Source organism: Saccostrea cucullata, unplaced genomic scaffold, assembly GCF_032062105.1.
Source record: "Saccostrea cucullata isolate Sc308-1 unplaced genomic scaffold, CSIRO_AGI_Scuc_v1 ctg8528, whole genome shotgun sequence".
NCBI classification, from domain to species: domain Eukaryota; kingdom Metazoa; phylum Mollusca; class Bivalvia; order Ostreida; family Ostreidae; genus Saccostrea; species Saccostrea cuccullata.
In genome coordinates, this window is record NW_026928846.1 from 1 (window position 1) to 22,646 (window position 22,646).

Consider the following 22,646-nt stretch of genomic DNA (forward strand, 5'->3'; position numbering starts at 1 on the left):
GAAATTCTTAAAATCACCTGTAGTTTTGAATATTTTTAATATTCCACAGAGCCAAAATGAATTTGAACTACCTTATATATTTGGATTCCGAAACTTCATAAGAATCCTTACAAACAAAGATACATTGCAGGTTCCAGTAAATGTTCAACCAAGCCTTTTTCGTTACTTCTCACTAAGATATTGACAGTAGTGAAGGAAAAACTTCAAGAGTACTGTGCAACTATATATTCAAGAAGTGGTGTAAATCAGATGTGGATACTTAAAAATTCTAAAGAACTTTTGGACAATTGAAATCACAAGACTTTACAAAAATCAACAGCTTAAAAACTTACGACTTTTCAACTTTATACACAACAATTCCCCACGACAAATTAAAATCCAGGCTTTTTGATATCATTGACAGCTGCTTCTTCAATAAAAATGGAACTCGTAAATTAACTTACCTCGTCATTGGTCATTTGCAAAATTATTTTGTTAAAACAGATTCTGATTGCACACATAAGTACTCTGAAGTTGACATCAAGAAGATGCTTGAGTTTTTAATTGACAATATCTATGTGGTTTTTGGAGACCAGGTATTCCAACAATCTATTGGAATTCCCATGGGTACAAATTGCGCTCCGTTATTAGTAGACTTATTTTTATATTCATATGAAGCAGAATTTATGCAAAACCTTATGCGTGAAAAGAAAACACTTGCTGTGGCCTTCAACTCGACATTTAGATATATCGACGACGTATTGTCAATTAATAATGATAATTTCCATTCCTACGTCGATACGATATATCCTGGTGAGCTTGAAATAAAAGATACCACAGAGTCCGATACTTCTGCTTCATATTTGGATATTTTACTTGAAAAAGACACTATTAATGGTAGTCTAACAACCAAGCTATATAAACGTGATGACTTTAACTTTTCTATCGTCAACTTACCTTACTTATGCAGCAATATACCTTCATTACCTGTGTACAGAGTGTATATATTTCGGTTGATTCGAGCAGACTCTACGTATGAACAATTTCTTAAAAGAAGTTAATTAATGACAATCAAGTTGATGAAACAAGAATATCAGCAGTCTCGTTTAAAGTCATCATTTCGTAAGTTCTATGGTCGATACAATGACCTTGTCAGCAAATACAGTTTATCATTGAGTCAAATACTGACTGACATTTTTCATACCAATTGTTATCTATACACTGAATTGACGACGGAATTTTTCCGTTATTTCCTGATCATGACAACGAGCACACGGCGCGTGTGACCGGTCGGCAGGGGATGCTCACTCCTCCATGGCACCTGATCCCAGCTCTGATGTTTCGGAGGTCCGTGTTTGCTCTGCTCTTATTTTGTATGTTGTTTAATGGACTTTGAGACTGAATACTGTTCGTTATCTCCATATTCTTTATACAGGATTTGGAACAACCGGATTATTACAATAATGTAACTCAGGGAATCGGAACAAGAACACTATTCTCATATGACAGGGGCCACAAACAGCTACAACGTGCTTCTTTCCAAATAAAGAATTAATGTCATATAGAGCTAAGAGTCTTCGTCACAGACGAGGAAGGCATTTGTGATCAAATTGGTGCCTTCACAAGGTAGTACGGGATAATCCGTAAATAGTTACTTTAATCATGATCACTAAAAACCGAAGTAATAATGACTTCGAATGATACAATAAACTGAAAACAGAAGAGTCAAAATACTAGTAAGAAAGAAAAATACGAAAAGCAAGGAAAAAGGTATTCTGATGCCAGACACGCAATTTATTGAAAATATTTATTCCCTAGGACAATTGTTTTGAAAGTGACAAATTTGATGACAAAATAGACAATTGATTGGTATATCGCGAAGAGAAAAATATAGATTGAGGGACAAAACTGGTGTTAGTTATTTGTTAAAAATAAAAAAGAAAGCTTATTTTACAACAAATCTCAAACTAACACAATTGTACTAGGTGATGATATACAAAGATCAAAGATTAAAAGATAAGTCTGTGATCGTGATGAATAATAGTTACATGCTTGTTTGAAACATATGGAGATAACGAACAGTATTCAAGATCAAAAGTCCATAAAACAATACAAAATAGAAGCAGAGCAAACACGGACCTCCAAAAACATTAGGTGGGATCAGGTGCCATGGAGAAGTCTCCTGCCGATCGGTCACGCTCGCCATGTGCGCCTTGTCATGATCGGGAAATAAAGAATAATCCGTCCTCAATTCAGAGTACAAATGATGGACAAACAATATTGTGGTATGAAAAAACGTCAGTCAGCATTTGACTCAATAACAAATTGTATTTGCTGACAAGTTCATTGTATCGACCATTTAACTTACCAAATGATCACTTTAAACGTGACTTTTGAAATTCTTGTTTTTAATCAATTTGTTTGTCAATAACTTATCTCGTTCTATATATATCGCTTAAACGATCAAATAAGCAGCAAAGTCTTATCTGGCTTTATAACACTAACAAGTAGCTTAATTGCAAAGTTTTTTTGTGTGATTAAATTAAAAACGGCTTTGGAAAGCGCATGGTTATGACATGTACATGTACCGGATTTTAAAATATATATGTCTTCTAGCAGAAAAACTGGTTACAAGCTCTTGAGATTGTTTCAAAAATCCTATTTCAAATTCTAAGTAAACTTTTCGCTAAAGTACGAATCTGGGGAAAAATCCATTTTTTTTTTTTTCTGTGATTAAAACCAAAGAAGAAGCAAATTAGGCTTTATGGTAAACCAAACTTGTATATAGATATCTTTCACACAGGTAGTTTAAAACTCATCCGTGTATTTATGTATATAAAGGAATTTATGTGATCTAAATACGTAATAAATTGCATATTTTTATTAATTACCAATTTGTTTGAATTCATGGGTCCCGAAGGGTTTTCTGGGTTTTATACTTAAGCGTCCTCTAGTAACGGCTATTCCCCATTTTCAAAAGTGAGTTATCTCCCCTCAAAATGGGAACTCTTCTACACTAGCCTAACTTCCGCGGACTACGCAATACGATAATTCAACAAAATAGTGATCAACTTACACGCTGTATTTAAAAATTTTAAAAGAAGGAAATGGTTTGCATTTTTTTTTAGATAATAAATTATTTTATAAAGGGTCTGTTAGCCCCACCCCCCTTTCTAGAAAGCTATACGAATTAGCCAGGCATGTAGCATCGTCTTTAAAAGGGGGGGGGGTAGCCAAAGAAATATTTTTTTCTTACCTGGAAAAATTGACAAGCGAAGAAAAACCTTGCCCAAAGTTGAAAAAGCTACTTATTTCAGTACCAGTTCCTTGGCATACAATACTACATTTCCCTTATATAACTTTACCGTAGTATAAACTGTGTGTGTGTGGGGGGGGGGGTGGCAACCTGTCTATCAATGAAAATTTTCAATAGAAAAAGTAATATTGGGAAAAAGTGGGGCTGGGGCTAAGCCCCACCCCCCCCCCTACCCCCCGTGCGTAAAGGTACAGAGAACGAATATGCAAATGGGTTGAACAGTTGAATATAAACCATAGTTGTGAAAATTAAAAATTATTAGAATTATTAATTGTGAATTCAATAAAATTACTGTACATATATTTCTTCACAGATGTACATGTATGTCAGTTACATGGGGTCTCTCTCTCTCTCTCTCTCTCTCTTTTACACACTTTAAAAAAATAAATAACACTTGAGAAAAGAATGTTTTCCGTTAATTAACGAGAAATACGCTAGGAAATTATTGTATCAATTTCGTGTTTCTGCTCTCAATTCTCTGATCTAAAACAAAATGTGTATTTTACTCGGGAATATACATGTACATATGCTTAGATCCTACACTAAAACTTTGACAGCTTAGACTTTATACGACATATGTAACACGAATTCAGATCGATGCTATTTTAATTAGTCTTTCTTCGTTCCATGAGCACATGAGATTAAATTATTCATTTAGAATTCCATTCAAAGTTTTAATACTATACAATGAATCAATTATTTTACTAATAAAAAATTCTAGAAACACGGTTAATTCAAATGAAATAGGCGTTTGATTGTCACCAAATGTGTTCTTGTAAGTACATGTAAAAGTTCTATATTATGACATAAAATCGAGCAAAAACGCAGTTTCTTGGTATCGGTCGCGGAAGACGAACTACTGCTGTATATGCAGCAATGTCAGAGGTAATACTGTAGATGGACATGTCATCAGTCTCCTAAAAATTCCTAGAGATACAAAGAAAATATGGCTGCAGCAGGCTAGATTAATTCTTAAAACTTTATAACTAAAAATTTGTTCCGCACATTTTGTAAATAATGATGATCCGTCTGCAGAACATCCACTACCGAAAATTAGCTTTTTTGGTTTTTTTTTTTAAATAGGCCTATTCGAATATGTATCAGCATTTTATCAGTAATTTGTTTTTTTTGTAAGGGGGGGGGGGGGGGAGGTCAAACAGCACCTTATTATAGTACTATACAGATTAATACAAATCCAGAAAGAGACTATGAGTGGGCAATTAAAAAAAAATACGAATCAGTTAAGATTTCTTTTTATTCACAAACACAATAACATTTTTCCATATGACAGAGGCATTACACCATGAACATGTTTACATCAAGAACGTCCGCGGAAGTGACTTTATTTATAGCGCATGCGTATTAAACACAGTAAAAGAGTACCCTTCAGGGGAAATAACTCACCTTTTGAAAATGGGGAATTAGCCTTATCCTTATCAGAATAACATTTCGGCTCCAAAATGTGGTTTACAAATTTTACTTAGGTGTGAGTATTTATATTGTGTCACTCATGCAGAGTAGGGTTTTGATTCAAAGATATTGATTTATTGTTCGTTTGCAGATTTGTGTAGAACAGTGAAATATCAATTTCTATCTGAATATCTCAGCGAGAAGGTTCTGTATAGAGGATATTCGGGTTTCATTACATTGATATGGTAGGCTCGCAGAAGTTGATAAAATTAAACCCGTAAGGTTCTAATGATTTGTGTAGTCTAGATATTAAGTTATACGACTGGGTTGAGAATGTTTTACTCGCTGAGAAAAATTCGCGGGTCATTTGGTGCACAGTGTAATGTCAACATACCAAATTCTTCATAGTAAACCACCAAGTAAACCTGACAGGTTCTTAATAGAACATGAATCCTGCAATGTTAAGGTGTTGTTGGTATTAACAGGCTTTTTATCGCTAAATCAGGCAGAGAATTTGGTTATCATGGTTAGGATGTAAGATTTTTTTTTTCTTTCATTACTAAAGACTTTGGTCATCAGAAAATGAGAATAAAGTAAACTGTTAAAATGGTGTGCACCAAAAATGAGCACATGGTTACACAAACTATTAGAATAGTAACAGGATGTCGGTTGTTTCAGCACTTTAAAGCTTGTATGCAGATTGTATAACTTCAATACTTATATTTATGACAATTTAGTGTAATATGGTCAAGTTTGGGTAGGTTACAAGTGCATATAATGTTTTTGGTTTCATTAAAGAACTAAGGCCTGTGGATTGTCAGTATACGATAAGAATTTAGCACTGCAAATGCATGTAGCTAGAGTAAATTGCCTTTGTTGTTCATCATGTAGCTATTACAGTCAGTCGCTTATTTTGATTTCATTATTTGCCATTGGGTTGGTTGCATAATTACACAGATAAAGCATATTAAGGTATTCATATTGACGTATATTTATGCTTTGCTTGGGTTTTTTTTGGAACTTGGAAATGCCAATAGTGATTTATTAGCCACATCATGCTCATAATAATGATAATAAAAAAAAAAAAAAAAGGTTGGTTAATTAATTCTAGAAATCCTCTATGATTTTATATGCTTGTATACAGTGTATATATATCCTGTATGGTTTGGTTACCAAGGTAGTCCATATATAGTTGAACAATTTTTGCTATATATATCCTATATGGTTGGATATGCTTGCGCACGGTATGTATATGTATAAATATTTCTGTATGGTTTTGTAACCAATTTGTCCTATATGGTTGGACAATTAATTTTAGCTATCCTATATGGTTGTATATATATTGTATGGCTTGGTTACCATATTGTCCTATATGGTTGGACGCAGTATATTTATATCCTGTATGGTTGTAATTAATTCGACATATCCTGTATTGTTGGATATGCGTGTATACAGTATATATATATATCCTGTATGGTTTGGTAACCAAGATGTCCTATATGGTTGGACACACTATTTTTAGCTATCCTATATGGTTGGATATGCTTGTACAGCAATATATATCCTGTATGGTTTGGTAACCAACTTGTCCTATATGGTTGGACAATAAATTATAGCTATCCTATATGGTTGGATATGCTTGTATACAGTGTATATATATTGAATGGTTTGGTTACCATATTGTCCTATATGGTTGGACGCAGTATATTTATATCCTGTTTGGTTGTAATTAATTTGACATATCCTGTATGGTTGGATATACGTGTATACAGTATATATATATCCTGTATGGTTTGGTAACCAAGATGTCCTATATGGTTGGACAATTATTTTTAGCTATCCTATATGGTTGGATATGCTTGTACTTCAATATATATCCTGTATGGTTTGGTTACCAATTTGTTCTATATGGTTGGACAATTATTTGCCATATCCTATATGGTTGGACATGCTTGTATATGGTAAATATATATACATATACATATCTGGTACAGTTTGGTAACCTGTTTGTCCTGTATAGTTGGACAGTTAATTTGAGATATCCTATATGGTTGAATATGCTCATATAAGGGTATTTCTATGTTAATCGTGTGATTGGGTAACCAAGTTTTGTTTTACATGGTTGGACAATTTATTTGGCATAACCTATATGGATGAATAGGTTTAGATACAGAATTTTTGTATCCTTTATGCTTTGGTAACTGAGTTTATCCTGTATGGTTGGATAATTTATTTGACATATCCTGTATGTTTGGATATGCTTGTATAGAGAATGCATGTATATATAATTATATATCAAGGATTAATCCTGTATGGTTGGACAATTATTTGACATATCCTGTAGGGTTGGTTATGTTAATATTTATTTAATATTTATTGATCATGAATGGTTGGATAAAGAAGTTGTTCAGTATGGTTGAACACTTTATTTGACATATGTAGTATGATTATAAATATGCTTACAAATATCTTTATCGTGTATTGTAAGATAACCAGATTTGTCCTGTATGGTTTGACACTCTGCTTGACATGTCCTGCTTGGTTGGACATGCTTATGTTCTACATATCCTCAGGTGTATGTTTGCCTTATTTGGATAACCAGGTTTGTCTTGTGGTAGTTAGACAATTTGTTTGACATATCCCTTATGGTTGGATATGCTTATAACTATATCTTATAGGTTGGGATAGCCTAGTTTTGTCATGTATGTTTAGGCAATTTATTTGACATATCCTGTATGGTTTGATATACATAGCTAGCTTAGCCCTGTCAGGTTAGGCAGATATATTGCTTGTGTACGAGTACAATAATTTGCAGACCTATATATATATATATATATACACAATGATAATAACTATATTGAATGAATCGAGAGCTTGTAGCATATATTTTGGTTAAAGCTTCTAATCATTAACCAACATTGCATTTTCAATGGTAAATTTCATTACGGTGGACTTGTTTATGATTTAACACAAAGAAATTGGCACGGTTTATTAAAAAAAAAAAAAAAAAAAAAAAAAAAAAACAAGCAAACAAACAAACAAAAACCTGGGACTAAAACTGGTACCATTTAATATTTCTTCTTCAGGGATCAATTTTCATTTTAGCACTGATTCCATAAATGCTTTAACAAAAGACTTAGGAAGAGCAATATATTGACCTTGGAGCACCACCTTTTGTCAGTCTTGTGCCTACCACCAAAATAATGGGTACACATTGATTTTAACTCTAACATTTCAGTAGCACCCAGAAATACAGATCAAACAATCAATACTATATTTCAGTGGAAAACAGCAATCTATGCATTTGATTTCTGTCTATACTAGAAAATTCCCAAATGAAACACAGTTTTGTGTAAATCATGCAGAGACAAGTCATGATTTGGCATCATATAGAAGTAAACCTTGACAAACTGTTGATAAACAAATTAGGATATATAGACAAGTTTAAGGGTATGTCTTCGGAAATGGTTAGTGTGTAATTTGTGCTTCAGGCATTTAAACACAGGGATATAGAGAGGAAACTACAGGTCTTTCCATCTCCCCCTTCTGATCAAGGTTTAGACTAAGGCTTTCAAAAAAAGAGAGAAGCAAATCTCCATAGAAATTTGCTAGCCATATAATAGGGAAGGGCTATGCAAGCTTGAAAACTGCAAATTCCAATGCATTTGTTTAGAGTGTGGGAACAATTTGCAAAGCCCAGATAATTGACATTATTCCTTAAGTAATGTAGTTATGTTTTTTTTTTTTTTTTTTTTAACCCCTATTATCCTAAATGTCCTTAAATATTTATCCCTAAGCAATTATGTCATTATTAATGACATTAGGTTTCAGAATTAAGCATGGATTTGATTTACAACATCAGGGTGCAAGATCTTTTATACCATCTGAGTATCTCAGCTTGGTGTGTATACCCAGTCACAAAGAGGATCATGAACTACTGGGCTTTCACTGGGAAAGTCTCGTATTATATGATAAGGTTTTCACTTGGGTTGTCCAGTTCTTTTGCTAACTTTTGAAGATCTTTCTTTGGTCTTATAATGGATTGGTAAAGTCAATGGACATTTTCTCTGAATTACTTGTGTTGGATAAAAAGACTTCATGGGCATCTACAGAGCTAGTATTTCTTAAATTGAATTTGACAAGTGGTAATGGAAAGTCCAATATGTTGCTACCTGAGAAATTGGAGAAAAATAAAGCTACATTTGCAAAGAAATTTAAACAAACAGTTTGTATCTTAATACGGTGGTTATTTGAACATATACCATGTATAAAGGTTACATCAAAACACATGCATCTCCACAGCTGATTCTTGGGTAATGGTTATTGTTTGTTAAAAATAATAATGATAAAAAAAAAGAATATAGAAAATTATATGGATCTTGCAAAAAAAAAAAAAAAGAAGGCAATATTACCCTCATGAATTATTCCCAATTGTTTTGGCTGTTGAATTATGGGACTTATTTAAAGAATTCATTTGTCATATTCCAATCTGATAGTACAGCTGTTTATTGCATATTGTAAACTTAACAAACACCAGAAATTCATTTTTTTAAAGAAGATTATTGTTGGTTCTTTACAATATTTTGGGTAAAGAGGCTTGTGGATATTTAAGATTACAAATCTATATTTTTCAACTCTCCAAACACAGCCCGTATTTCCTTTTAGATTCCGCTTTAGCTCTTATTGCAAAGTAAGTGTACGGGCATGCTCTAAATTGTTTTAAGGGTTTCATTCAGGGTTATCAATAGACCAAGTGCATTAAAGTGGTCTCCTTGGGACAGGTTTATATGTCTTATGTCTTACCTGTACCTATTCAGTTTAGGAAAATCAGCTAGCTCTATATCACTTGGCAGCATGGATATACTATTTTTAAATGCGAAACACCCCCGATTTCTTGAATCGTTTGTTAATCAGTAAAATGTTAATTGGAGAAAAAAAGTTTTATAGGTCAGTTGATGCGTGCAGATATTACTTTTAATATTCGAAATAAAAAAAAAAATAAGTGACAATACCATAGATAGCCAATTCTTAGTAACGGACATGTTGCTACAGGGTTATGTTCCTTTTTGTAATTTATCTTTGCTGAGAGGAAGGGAAATCGCGGTTCATTCAGACTCAAACCCATATTTGCTGCTTTGAGGAAATATACCTTTTCAGGCACGACAACAAGGGAGTTTAAAGGAGTCTTACAATGAATCAACTTTCAATACAATTTAGGTAAAATAAAAGTCTATCTAGAAATAAAATCCCAACCCAATTGCAGTAGGTGAAATTAGCTGCAAAGGACCCCTTTTTGCTACAGCAACACCCTGGCACATTTTTTAGTGTTTTTAAGACTCACAAAATGAGATATGGGATGGTTGCAACTGGTGTCATTCCAGAGAACATTAAGGTTCCTATTTTCCCGCCTATTAGTACATATATGTTTTCATTTAGGGTGGTAGAAAGTCCGATTGTAAAGGATAAATGGTTGAGAAAGTATCCCTTATTCTGTATTATTTGAATGTATTAAATACCTAGATAGAGGATTCTGTCTGAGGCGGTATCCTCTATTTTTCTGCATCTTTTTTTTTTTAAATTTAATTGTTAATACTATAACCTCATAAAAGCGTCAATTTCATGCTTTAAATATCATAATAATGCATGAGAAAGCTTAACATTACATAGTTTATCTACCTTCACTTTATACTACACTTACATACAGGTACACAAAGTATTCGGTGACTGTCTGAGGCGGCACTGAATACATTCGTTGTTGAGTATCATATCGAGAATTGTATTAATATTTCATATCATTTTGAATTATTTAAATGCTTTTGTCAAGATATGCAACTACTAGTATTCTATTCCTGGTACGTACGTTAATGACTTTCTCGAGTTGTGTATGAATTTATCTGCCTTTCACTTTATACTAATATACACTTGCATACAGGTACATGAAGTATTCGGTGACTGTCTGAGGCGGCACTGAATATATTCGTTGTTGAGTATCATATCGAGGATTGTATTAATATTTCATATCATTTTGAATTATTTAAATGTTTTTGTCAAGATATGCAATAATTCTATTCCTGGTTGGTACGTTAATGACTTTCGATTATGTATTTATTTTATTTTAGTTAATATTTTTATTATCCATCCTTAGAATTCCATGACCTATGTTGTGAATAGTTTTGTTAGTATTTACATCGTTATCAAGCTGTATACATTAAGTAATTGAAGCACATTTTTGGGTGGGGCGAGGGACCCTTCTCTGTACGTTCATTGTCCCTCTTGTGGGATGTTTTTGGGCCCCACCTTCTGCTGCATTCTGATATTGTAAAATCTGTAATCTCATTTGGCATTTGTAATAAATGCTCTATACACACACACACCCTCTTTATTATTTAACATGCTGCAGAACAGAGCTGCAAATGTGCTTCAGGTTCACATGAACCGAATTGTTCATCAGTTTCAGTATTTAAGAGCACATAAGTGTATTTATGTATATAAAGGAATTTATGTGATCTAAATACGTAATAAATTGCATATTTTTATTAATTACCAATTTGTTTGAATTCATAGGTCCCGAAGGGTTTTCCGGGTTTTATACTTAAGCGTCCTCTAGTAACGGCTATTAGCCTTATCCTTATCAGAATAACATTTCGGCTCCTAAATGTGGTTTACAAATTTTACCCACCACCACCCCTTCAATCCTCCATAATTATTGTTATTGTAGAAAATACATGTACTAGTTTCTTTTATATAAGGTGCCTATTGTTATTGCATGACTTTTGTTATTGTAGAAAATAGATGTACTAGTTTCTTTTGTTTAAGGTACTTATTGTTAATTTTGTAGAAAATATATGTACTAGTTTTCTTTTGTATAAGGTGTGGGATGTTTTTGGGCCCCACCTTCTGCTGCATTCTGATATTGTAAAATCTGTAATCTCATTTGGCATTTGTAATAAATGCTCTATACACACACACACCCTCTTTATTATTTAACATGCTGCAGAACAGAGCTGCAAATGTGCTTCAGATTCACAGGAACCGAATTGTTCATCAGTTTCAGTATTTAAGAGCACATAAAATTAGTTAAGATGTTTATTGCTTATAAGATATGAAAGAAATATATTAAGTAGAAAAAAAACATCTCGCTTAACAAATTGTAATTAGAATCCAACATAAATATATTTCTTATGCATTGTCCTCTGTTCATTATCTACATATTAAAATAAAGTAGGGACAGATATAAGTCATTTTTATTATAAAATGAACCAATTCGAAATTTTTTTGACAAAGATATGACAATGATAAAAATGTTTACAAATATTTACAGCATTATCATGAATTTCTATGCTCTCATGGGATCGATTAAAAGTATGTATTTTGTCATTATCTATCAATGATTTAAAATAAGGATTACACACAAGAAATAAAAGAGACTTTAGGGTATACAACCCCTAATAGGAACAAATTCAGTGAAATTGAAAACATAACAGATGTGTGGGCATTGAATACTCAGTTTATTTAGCCATACTTCCCATTTATTGCTATTAATATGTACAGTGAGATGTGTCCTAATTCATGCCCTTGAATTTTGATAAGAGTTATCTCCTCTTTTTTAATTAATAAAAAAATCAATTAAAAAACTTTATCCGGTAAAGAAATTGTTTTCAATTGTCATTCTATGTTTAATGTTTCAATGCATCTTTCCACCGCAGGATTTATCGATATTCAAATTATTTGAAATTTTATTTTGAAAAAACGCTTTTCCAAATAGACTTCAATGCAATCTTTGTTAATTAGCTACTGCTTAATTAACGACAATTTTGAAAATTTCTCGAGGGCAAACCTTTTCCACTTTAAAATGCCTTAATAAAATATCAGAGCATTTTGAGCTTGACGGCTATTTAAGGGTAGGGAATTTGGTCCTATTAGGGATGGAAATCCTTAAAAAGTAGTATCTTAATATTTTTTTATACTATTTCCAAATATTCGTTTTCCTGCTTCTGGAATTCTGGACTTTTTCTGGTTTCTTCGATGTTTGAAACAGTGCCTTTACCTTCATATGTGACATCTAATTCTGCTCCACTTTTTTGTAACGGATAATCATACCCATGTTGTAGAAACATCGTATCGATGTACCCTGACTGTCTCCTAGTTTCATTCTGAAAAAAAAAAATTAATGAAAAACCTCGAGTTTAAAGTTGAATAATACAATAATATCCATTGAACATATACATTCCATATGTGCATTACATATGCATAATTCTGATCGCTCGGCAAGAATAACGTTTAAGAAAATGTTGACTGATATCCACATACTTAAAAAAATTCATATGTGTTCCTTAAGAAATAAGGTTCTTGTATCATTAATTAAACAAAGAAGTAAAAGGGTGAACGTAAAATACCTTTTACAGCTGAAGATAATTGTCAAGGTGAATCCTACACCCAGGGAAATGCCAAGAATTACAAATAACATTTTTTCCACAAAGGGATTAGTACATGTATCATCCGTTTCAGCTGTTAAAAAACATAATTATCTTTTTATATTATTGAGGCAATTTTCCTAAAATTAAATCAGGAGGTCGTAAAAACCGAGGTACCGTGAGTCGCATTAAGTATTTGCACGAAAAGATCCTCTTTTGTTCAACAGGTAGTGCATACTATCAGTCTAAAATTTGTAGCTCTCACCCGACAAGTGGTGACGTCTCCATGCTTGAAACTTGATATTTTCATTACTATGGAACTTTATTTTAGAACTTTTTTGAAGAATAAGAGACTACATATGTCTTAAATTATACCGATGATGTAATTTTTTATAAACTATGTAAATATACGAGAAATATTTCTTATTAGTATGTAAAAATTACTTCTTCAAATTAAAAAAAATATCTCGATCTAGAATTCAAAGTATAAATACTTTAATTTATTGTATTAAAACTTTGGTTTACTTAAGATGACTTTAGTTAACCATAGATAACTATAGTAATTTTTAGCTAGGGATATGACAATTTTGGCAAACATTATAAGATATGAAATTCATTAACATACTTTAAAAATCGTGTTTTTAATTAATCCCATGAGTTGTTATGTTAATAGTATATTTGACTTTCACAATAAATAAATAAATAGAAATGTTTGTAAAAGATATCAAACTTGGAAAATATTATAAAAAATATATTCAGTTACAGAATTTTTTGACTGATTTTTTTTTTTTTTGAAAAAAAAATTCGATGATGTTAGAAATAATTTTATTTTTATTTTTAATATCAATAAACTTTAAAAGTCTTAAAAGATTTTTTTCTCATAACGACCATCTAAAAACTATGTAAAATGCTAGTGGCACTTCTTGGCTGACTCCTACCTCCTCTAACCTCCGGAACATAATGTAAAAAAGCATTGACATACCTAACCAAAAATACTTAAAGTATACGATAGTAAAATTTATATTAAACGTGATAGACTTCATCATTTTTCAATCTACTTTATAAATAATTTCATTACATTGTGTATCAATAATGATTTTCTGATAAAACTCATGTCCAAATCTCACTTTCATTTTCAATATCTGTGTGGTGAAGGGTAGCGCAGCGAGAAAAAAAAATGTGTGAATGTGTCAACCTCTAAAACCTATCATAATGAAATCTATGAGATACAAACACTCATGCACTGTCTTACAGAATCCGTGTGTTGCATTGTTTTTGCATCCTGTTCCCCTGTTACAGTATTGGTCAGTGGTACTGTCACATTTACTCAGACACCCAAATCCATACAATCAATAGGGACAACGTCCACCTGAACAGTTTGCACCATATGTACCTACTTCATAGGCTGTAACACCAGAGAACAAATATTAGAATACACCTTTCTTTATTGATGGTTACACAAATCTTAAAGGATCACTTATCAAAGAGAATTAAGGTAATATCAAATTTTAACTCTTACTCTTGGTGTCTATATTTTTTTTGAAAAAATGAATTCATAAGATGATGCTACAGCAAAACTTGTTTAGTACGAACAAAGATTTTACGAATTTACTGCTATAGCAAAGTCATCGTGAATCCACAGCTATATAAATTTAACTCAAAATATTCCCATTTTTTCGATTTTTTGCGGTGTTATGACAATTTGCAATGTTTTAGTGAGGCATATGAACAATGTTTGTGTAGTTTTGTGGCCCAGATATATGCAAAGAAAATCTAAATTATACTGAGCATATATGTTACGTAAATGATTCAGATGAAAGAGTAGAACAGAATACTCACTACACAAACTCTAGAGAGACAGGACGTTACATTTTTACTTTGAGTAACTGGTATCACATATTTACTCAGAAATACATACTCGTATATTTATTTCAAGAAAAATATTTAAATGGAAGAGGAAAATGTAATTTATAAATAAGATTAGCTATAATTCATAAAAGGCCTTACTTATCACAAAAAGATTTATCAATAATGATTAGTTTGATGATTATTCTTTCTATGCATATATAATTAATTCAGTAAAATCAAGGATATCAGTGCGAGACAGCTTATCAGGTGAACAAAATAAAACAGTAAAGCCAATACATAACACGGCTGATGCCGCTTCATAGTGGTCCATATATATTCGGGTCTTGAATTATAGTATTTTCTACATGCATTTGAGTGTATATATGAATAGCCGTACTAAAAAGCCATTTCCTTCCGATATCTTTTTACAATAAGGAAATTATGTAAAATGATAATCTAAAAATTTCAGTTATGCTTTACTTTTTTCTCACAACTTATATCTCATTACTCGTTAATTAAAAATTGATCATGCCGCGCCCAATCTTTGTCACTCTTTAATATAGATTTGAAGTATCCATTCTGTTTATTGTAATTTGTTGTATCATGCGTGACATTATTGCGCAGATATCAGGATGGGTAGCACTCCATATTTTGTTTATATTACATAAGTTGTCTAATTCTGTTTGATATTCTCGATTATACCATGTATTGAATTAAATTGTATTGTCATGAACTTATTTATTAAAAATGATTTAGATACTTTACTTTCTATTTCCATTTGCGTCAAAAAAAGGTCACCACATATCAGGTATCCATATAGAATATTAAAAAAAGAAACAGGAAGCTCTAAACACTGCACACTAAAGAATTTTACTGATAGGGTAGTTTTATGCTGTTAGAGTGATCTGCCCTTAGAAGTAAGATTTTTAAAAATGTTATTTTCAGTTAATTACATGATCTGTTATAGATTAAAATATTTTAGTTTTATAAGATCAAGAATAAGTAACTGAATTCATGATTTACATTAATTTTTCCCAATATAAGTAAAAAGCAGTGATTTCTGCTTACAAATAGTTCATTGCCTTTGGACATTCTTGCTGCAGATATACGGCAAGTATCCCATATTACAAATGAATGAAAAAGACTGAATTTTCATAACCTTTATATAATATATTTTTCTCCAAGTTCAAAAATAAGTTTGTTAGTGTTTAGAGGTTCCTTAAATAATGTTATTTAGTAAATAATAAAAGAGAAAAGAAGGCATAACCATTTATTTAAAGAATAGCTCTCTGATTATGAAGATGGAAAGTTTTATCTTAAAGTTATTTATTTCATTTAAGAGTGATGATGTTTTTATTTTTAATTTCTGTGTATTAATTTGACTTAATTCCCAGCTATAAATGTTTTAATTGCCTGTATGAAAAAATCTGCAAGGAACATGAAGACAGTAAACGTGAACAAAAGAAGATGAGATGTACAATGCCCCTTAAGCAGCTTTATCATAAAGTTTTAACTTTTTAGGGGTCATTTTTGACGTTTTTCGGTTTTGAAAAATAAGTAAAACACTGTATGCATGTAGTTGATTGTAAATTGTCGGAATAACTTTTGGCAGACGTGCATGTAAGATTGCCAGAAACAAAAACGTATACATCGTATATATCGTATATATATATATATATATATATATATATATATATATATATATATATATATATATATATATATATATATATATATATATATATATATATATATATATAATTATATCCAAAAGAAATAAAATAAATATCTCAGTGTCCGGTAATCAATATTAAAATAAAATAAAAAGGCAACACTTGTTAAAACGTAAGCGCTTTCATTGTTTTCTTCAGACGTTTTAAACAATTTAAAATTTAAACTTGTGACGTAATAACGTTACCTGGTGGTAACGTCAAGAACAATACAATGACGTCACAATACTGAAAGAAGAAACTTTTACATGAGTTAAAAGAAAATAAGCATATTGTTTGTATGCAAATGTCAGTGTTTTACAAAAATATAAAAATGTCTAAAGTGAACTATTTAGTGATGGTTTTAACAGTTTTATAAAGTATTTCTCCTTTCTCGTCTTTGCACCACATTGTCTGTATAAAGTTGGTAAAATGGAAAAACTGAAAATTGTCCCCGGCCACAAATATCAAAGATGTCCGCTTACATTTATTTTACGGTATTCAGGTTGGTTAATGTGCTGTCTGTGTATGCGGATACGTGTACGTAGTGTGGTTCCAGTTTCCCCAATATAGAATTGTCCACATCCTGCACATGTAATACAATAAATAACGTTTTTTGACTCGCATGTCATGTCTGCCTTTACGGTAAAGTCTTTATTCCCGAAATTAAAGGTATTTCCAGTTTTCATGTAATTGCAGGTTCCACAACGGAGATCGGAACACTTCTTCACTGAATATAAATGTTGCTGATGGAATGAGGATTTGCATAATATCCTTCGTAGATTCCTTGGTTGTCGTTTGCTGTTGATAAACTTATACATTTCTAAAACTTCGGCCATTTCCTCATCGGTTTTTAGAACATTGTTTAGTTGACGAACGGTTGAAGTAATATTCTTGTTTCTCGGATTGTGAGTAGTGACCAAAGGTAATATCTTTAAATCTGAAGTTTGGCTTCTGGTTGGATTTATAAGGTATTCTCTGTTCAGTTTTATTGCCTCTTTGATTCCATCTTCAATGATACCCATAGGATAATACTGTTGAAGGAGAAACGTCTTTAATTCACTAAGACGTTTATCTCTTATTTCTTTGTCACTAACTATAGTGCAGATTCGTCTTGCTAAGTTATAAGGAATTGAGCGTTTTGTATGGCTTGGATGGCAGGAACTAAAGTGAAGGTATTTATGGGTATCTGTTGGTTTGTAGTAAATATAGTCGATAAATGCTCCTCGTGTTTCGTAAGGATATCTAAAAATGGATTGCTCTGAAAACTTTTGTCCATTGTAAATTTGATGTCTGGATCCAGATCGTTCATCATATTTACGAAAGCTTCTAAGTTAGCATCAGTGTCGTTCCAAATGATAAAACAGTCATCCATGTATCTTTTCCAATTGCTTTTTATATTTCCTGTTGTCTGTTCATCTAAATGCTGTTTTGTTTTTTCGTACATGATTTCCTCCAGGTATCCTAGGGTGAGGGTGGCATAAGTAGGGGCCATTTTTGTCCCCATGGCAGTTCCTTTACGTTGTTCATAATGTTTATCGTCAAATGCGAATGTATTATTTTTCAAAACTATATCACTGGCCTCTAGGATAAACTGTTTGCTAAAACGGCAATGAATTTTATGTGGATATTTATCGATCCAGTATTCAAGTGCCTTGAGACCAAGAGAGGTGGTAATATTCGTGTAAAGATTTGTAACATCCATAGTAATTAGTTTTGAATTATGATCAACCTTGTCTGGTAAATGTCTCAAAAGTCTAGATCGTCGCGAACATAACTCTTTACTTCTGAGCATAAAGATTTTAGCAGTATATCAATTAGGTGGCTAAGTCTTTGTGTTGGAGCCTTTGGACCTCATACAATAGGTCTAAACGTAAGATCATTTGGGTCTAGACAGGTAACGTATGCAGCGTTTTGAGTTCTGATTGCTTCCTTTATTGTTTTTGATTTGTGAATCTTTGAAAGTCCATAAAAAGCACTTTCGCTGAAATCAAAATCAGTTAAGAAATCCTTTTCCTTTTTAGTTAAAGAGGATGTTGTATTATGGTTTTTAAGTAGTCGTTTAATTTTCTTCATAGTCTTCTTATCACTGCTCTCGGAAATCTCGCTGTAAAATTCCGTGTTGTTTAACATTTGCAGTACATTTGTTTCGTAATATTCTGTGTTCATAATAACTACTGCTCCTCCCTGCATACAAACAATATGCTTATTTTCTTTTAACTCATGTAAAAGTTTCTTCTTTCAGTGTTGTGACGTCATTGTATTGTTTTTGACGTTACCACCAGGTAACGTTATTACGTCACAAGTTTAAATTTTAAATTGTTTAAAACGTCTGAAGAAAACAATGAAAGCGCATACGTTTTAACAAGTGTTGCCTTTTTATTTTATTTATATATATATATATATATATATATATATATATATATATATATATATATATATATATTTATATATATATATATATATATATATTTAAATTGCAAAAGAAAAAATGAATTAAACACAAACATCTAAAAATTAAAAAAAAATCATTTATTATTTGGAATGATTTTGTGGTGAAGATTATCTGATAAAGGAATAAATTCTTAGAAACATAGTCATATGGAATATAACAAGTAGAAAAGAGATTAATGAAACTTATAAAGATAACCAAAGTACTAATATTTTGTACGCATATAGTATACATGTAATATGAATCACACATTAATTATTTTTTTTCTGGAAAAGTTTTCTCATGGTGTCATTAAGGTGTTTGACGTCAGTGGGCGAGGACTATTGACATTGGGATGGGAATCCTCGTGTTATTTAAATCTATGTCTGCATTTTTAAAGTCTAAATCTACAATTTTTTTTCATAATGAAATGGAAATATAAGGATTCACTAGCCCGTTATGCATAAATTATCCCATGTTTCCCACTATTGTTGATGACACTGGCATACTATACTAACTTGACAGTGATTCCTTAATTCAATATTTTCATAGATTCTTTATTTTATAGTGCCATTGTGACCTCCTATATTACATTTTGATCTGTCACTTATTTTGGGTATTCCATATTAAAACATGACCTTAGACATAATGATGATATAAAAGGTGGCGGTATCTTTTTGTGAGACCATTGCTCACAGTACCTCTAGGTTTTTTTATATTCATAATAATTATGAAATATGTTCAACGTATTTTTCAATGTAATTTTCTTTTCAAATCCTATGTACAAATTTTTAAAGTGCCATTTATGTGCAAATGTGCGAAATAATAAGTGCCATTCATGTGCCAACGTGCGAAATAAACAGCTAACTCACAACAAATGCTTGACAAAATATCGGCTTATGACTTTTAAAGTGCTAACGTAAATGACACGGTGCAGATTTAAACTGTATAAGCTTCTGATGACAGTTCCACTTTTCTGGGAAAAGTCACATTGACCCACTTGTGACATGTTCGTATTTTATTTAGCTTCATATCTTCATTTTTTATTATAATACAGGTAGAGGAAAAGGAGTAATAAATCCTTATAACCAACAGTCCAGTCATGTAAAATCTTGCTTAGGATTCTTCATGCTAATTGCTTGTCAAAAGAAATTATATTTGAAACACGAATGTATACACTAAAAGTATAGTATCTTCTTATAAAATATATTATTATTTTTCTTTATTGTTCAAACTTTCTGATTGGCTCAAACGGAATCACTTGATCAAGCATAAAAAGTGTTACAGACAGGGTGTTTCTATTTTTAAAAGTTTCTAAAATTGGAAACGTTCTTCTGTGAAGCAACAATAGTGCTGACGTCACAATAGTCTTTATAGACTGGATGTTTCTAAAAACAGCTACTGCAGCTGGTTTTCATTACTGTGACGTCATAATGCAATGACAAAACAATGTGTTGTATGAGAAGGTACTGAGTATTATAAAAAGGATTTTAAGACATTTGTTATTAACTAATAAAAAATAATAAAACAATTGTAGCCTTTTGATTCGGTACAATCCCTCGATATATAGACCTTAGAGAAAGCATATCGACCTCGCACTTCTTGCTCGGACGATATGCTTTCTCTAAGGTCTATATATCGAGGGATTGACCTCATCAAAAGGCTATAATTGTATTATTTATTCTTTGTATGATATTATAAATAATTGTATTTATTGATATTATGTCTTCCGATCTATCAACAGATCGAGGTTTTATAATGATTAATATGTTTTATAGTCATCATCACATGTTTTGTATTCATGTAGAAAAAAAATCCACAATTTCTAAATAGACGATTTACAGACTTGCCCTACATGTATATCCGTTTGCTCTGCTCTTATTTTGTATATTGTTTAATGGACGTTGAGATTGAATACTGTTCGTTATCTCCATATCCCTCTTTTAACCACCGAACATGTATTTCTGCTGGTGGACAGTTTGTCCCCGAGGATACTTGTCGTTCGGTACTTATTCATGCATGAGTACACAGAATAACGAAATGATACTGGCAGGCGTGTCGCCCAGTATAAAAAGGCGTCACTCCTTTGAGTCTATAAGGGACACAGACTCAAGGAGTTCATTCGGTGCCCCTCGGATTATCCTCAGGGATATTAAACATATGTCATATGTACAGTCTTCAGATTCCCAGTTTTGGTATAAAACCAATACATCATATACCAAATTGAAAGAGTGTAAAGTTTCTATTACAGATATATTGGATAATTCCTTTTCCGATCCAATTTCTTCGGTTTCAAAATGTTCTGTGCGAAACGGTAAAACCTGTGACATTTTGATAACTGACACTTCTTTCACCAGTAATCTTACTGGACAGAGCTTCTATACCAAAACTTGGGAAAATCTGAACTGCAAATCTTCTAATGTTGTCTATGGAATAGAATGTAATATGTGTGGACTTATTTATGTCGGTGAAACCAAGAGATCGCTTAACAAAAGAATATCAGGTCATCGATTTCAAATAAATCATGGTGGTCAGCAGCTTTTATATAAACATTTTAATTCACCTGATCATTCTATTTTATCAATAAAAGTTAGAGTTCTCGAAAAGATTTATCACCACACAAATAGTCCGTCGTTGAGTACACATTTCCGTAGACAACGAGAAGAATTTTGGATTAGGAAACTAGGGACAGCCTTTCCCTATGGATGTAATGACAATGTCGATAGTATTGGAAATCTTTCAAGCCCGCAGTGTAATAATGTAAATGTGATGGGACTTTTTAACAATACTCAGAGACGTAAGCGTAGTCATGGACATCGTTCGTACAATAAACCTGCAATACACGACGTCTCTTTTGATTCATTACTACCTTATGTAAATCAACAGTTAGGTCTACATCATATTCGAACAAAACTTTACTCTGTCCCTTTGAAACTTTTAAATAGTCTTCTTGAAAAGGCCAAGGAACAACCAATTTTAGATTCCTCGTCACCTGAATATAGGCTCGGATCTGTGATTATGGATATTGCATATCATAGGCTTTTTAAACCCACACGTTTCACGGAAGAAAATGCAGCTAAAACAATCCGTCTTTTCCTTAAACTTCCAAATGCCAATAAAGGAATTGACGCGGTTAATATAAGTAATATTCTTAATCACAAAAGGGTCCAGTCTTGTATTCCACCATATTTTAAGTTAAAGACTACACCTTGTATTTCCAACAAATATACATTGACCATTGCTTCCAAACTTTTCAATTACAAAAACACTTTACATGGACTGGATATCGACTATCTGAAAAATAATCCCCCTTCGTGTTCATGTCCTTCTTCGCCCTATTACTGTAGCCCTACTGGACACATTATTACAGATGACGTAAAAAAAGTTCGTAATGAGGACCTTAGATCACTTATTTTAAAAGGTCCTAAATATAGGGAACCCCGATCCTTCAACTGGCGTCGGAATTTCATAAATATTATGGATTCTGTTGAAAATTACGCCAGACGATGGGCCAGATATGAAAAAGAAGACATTGACAC

At 32.0% G+C, this 22,646-nt stretch overlaps 1 protein-coding gene and 1 long non-coding RNA gene across 2 annotated transcripts; one reads left to right on the top strand and one right to left on the bottom strand.

Moving 5' to 3' along the window:
* The first annotated feature begins 11,284 nt into the window (after nucleotides 1-11,284).
* On the top strand, nucleotides 11,285-11,673 carry LOC134278925 (uncharacterized). The gene is made up of 2 exons (XR_009994545.1): nucleotides 11,285-11,480; nucleotides 11,522-11,673. It is a non-coding gene; the product is annotated as an uncharacterized LOC134278925 (long non-coding RNA).
* A 6,120-nt stretch (nucleotides 11,674-17,793) lies between these two features.
* Nucleotides 17,794-18,381, bottom strand: LOC134278926 (uncharacterized). Its single transcript, XM_062761235.1, has one exon. The coding sequence runs from the start codon at nucleotides 18,379-18,381 to the stop codon at nucleotides 17,794-17,796; it is 588 nt and encodes a 195-aa protein (XP_062617219.1).
* Nucleotides 18,382-22,646: the final 4,265 nt, after the last annotated feature.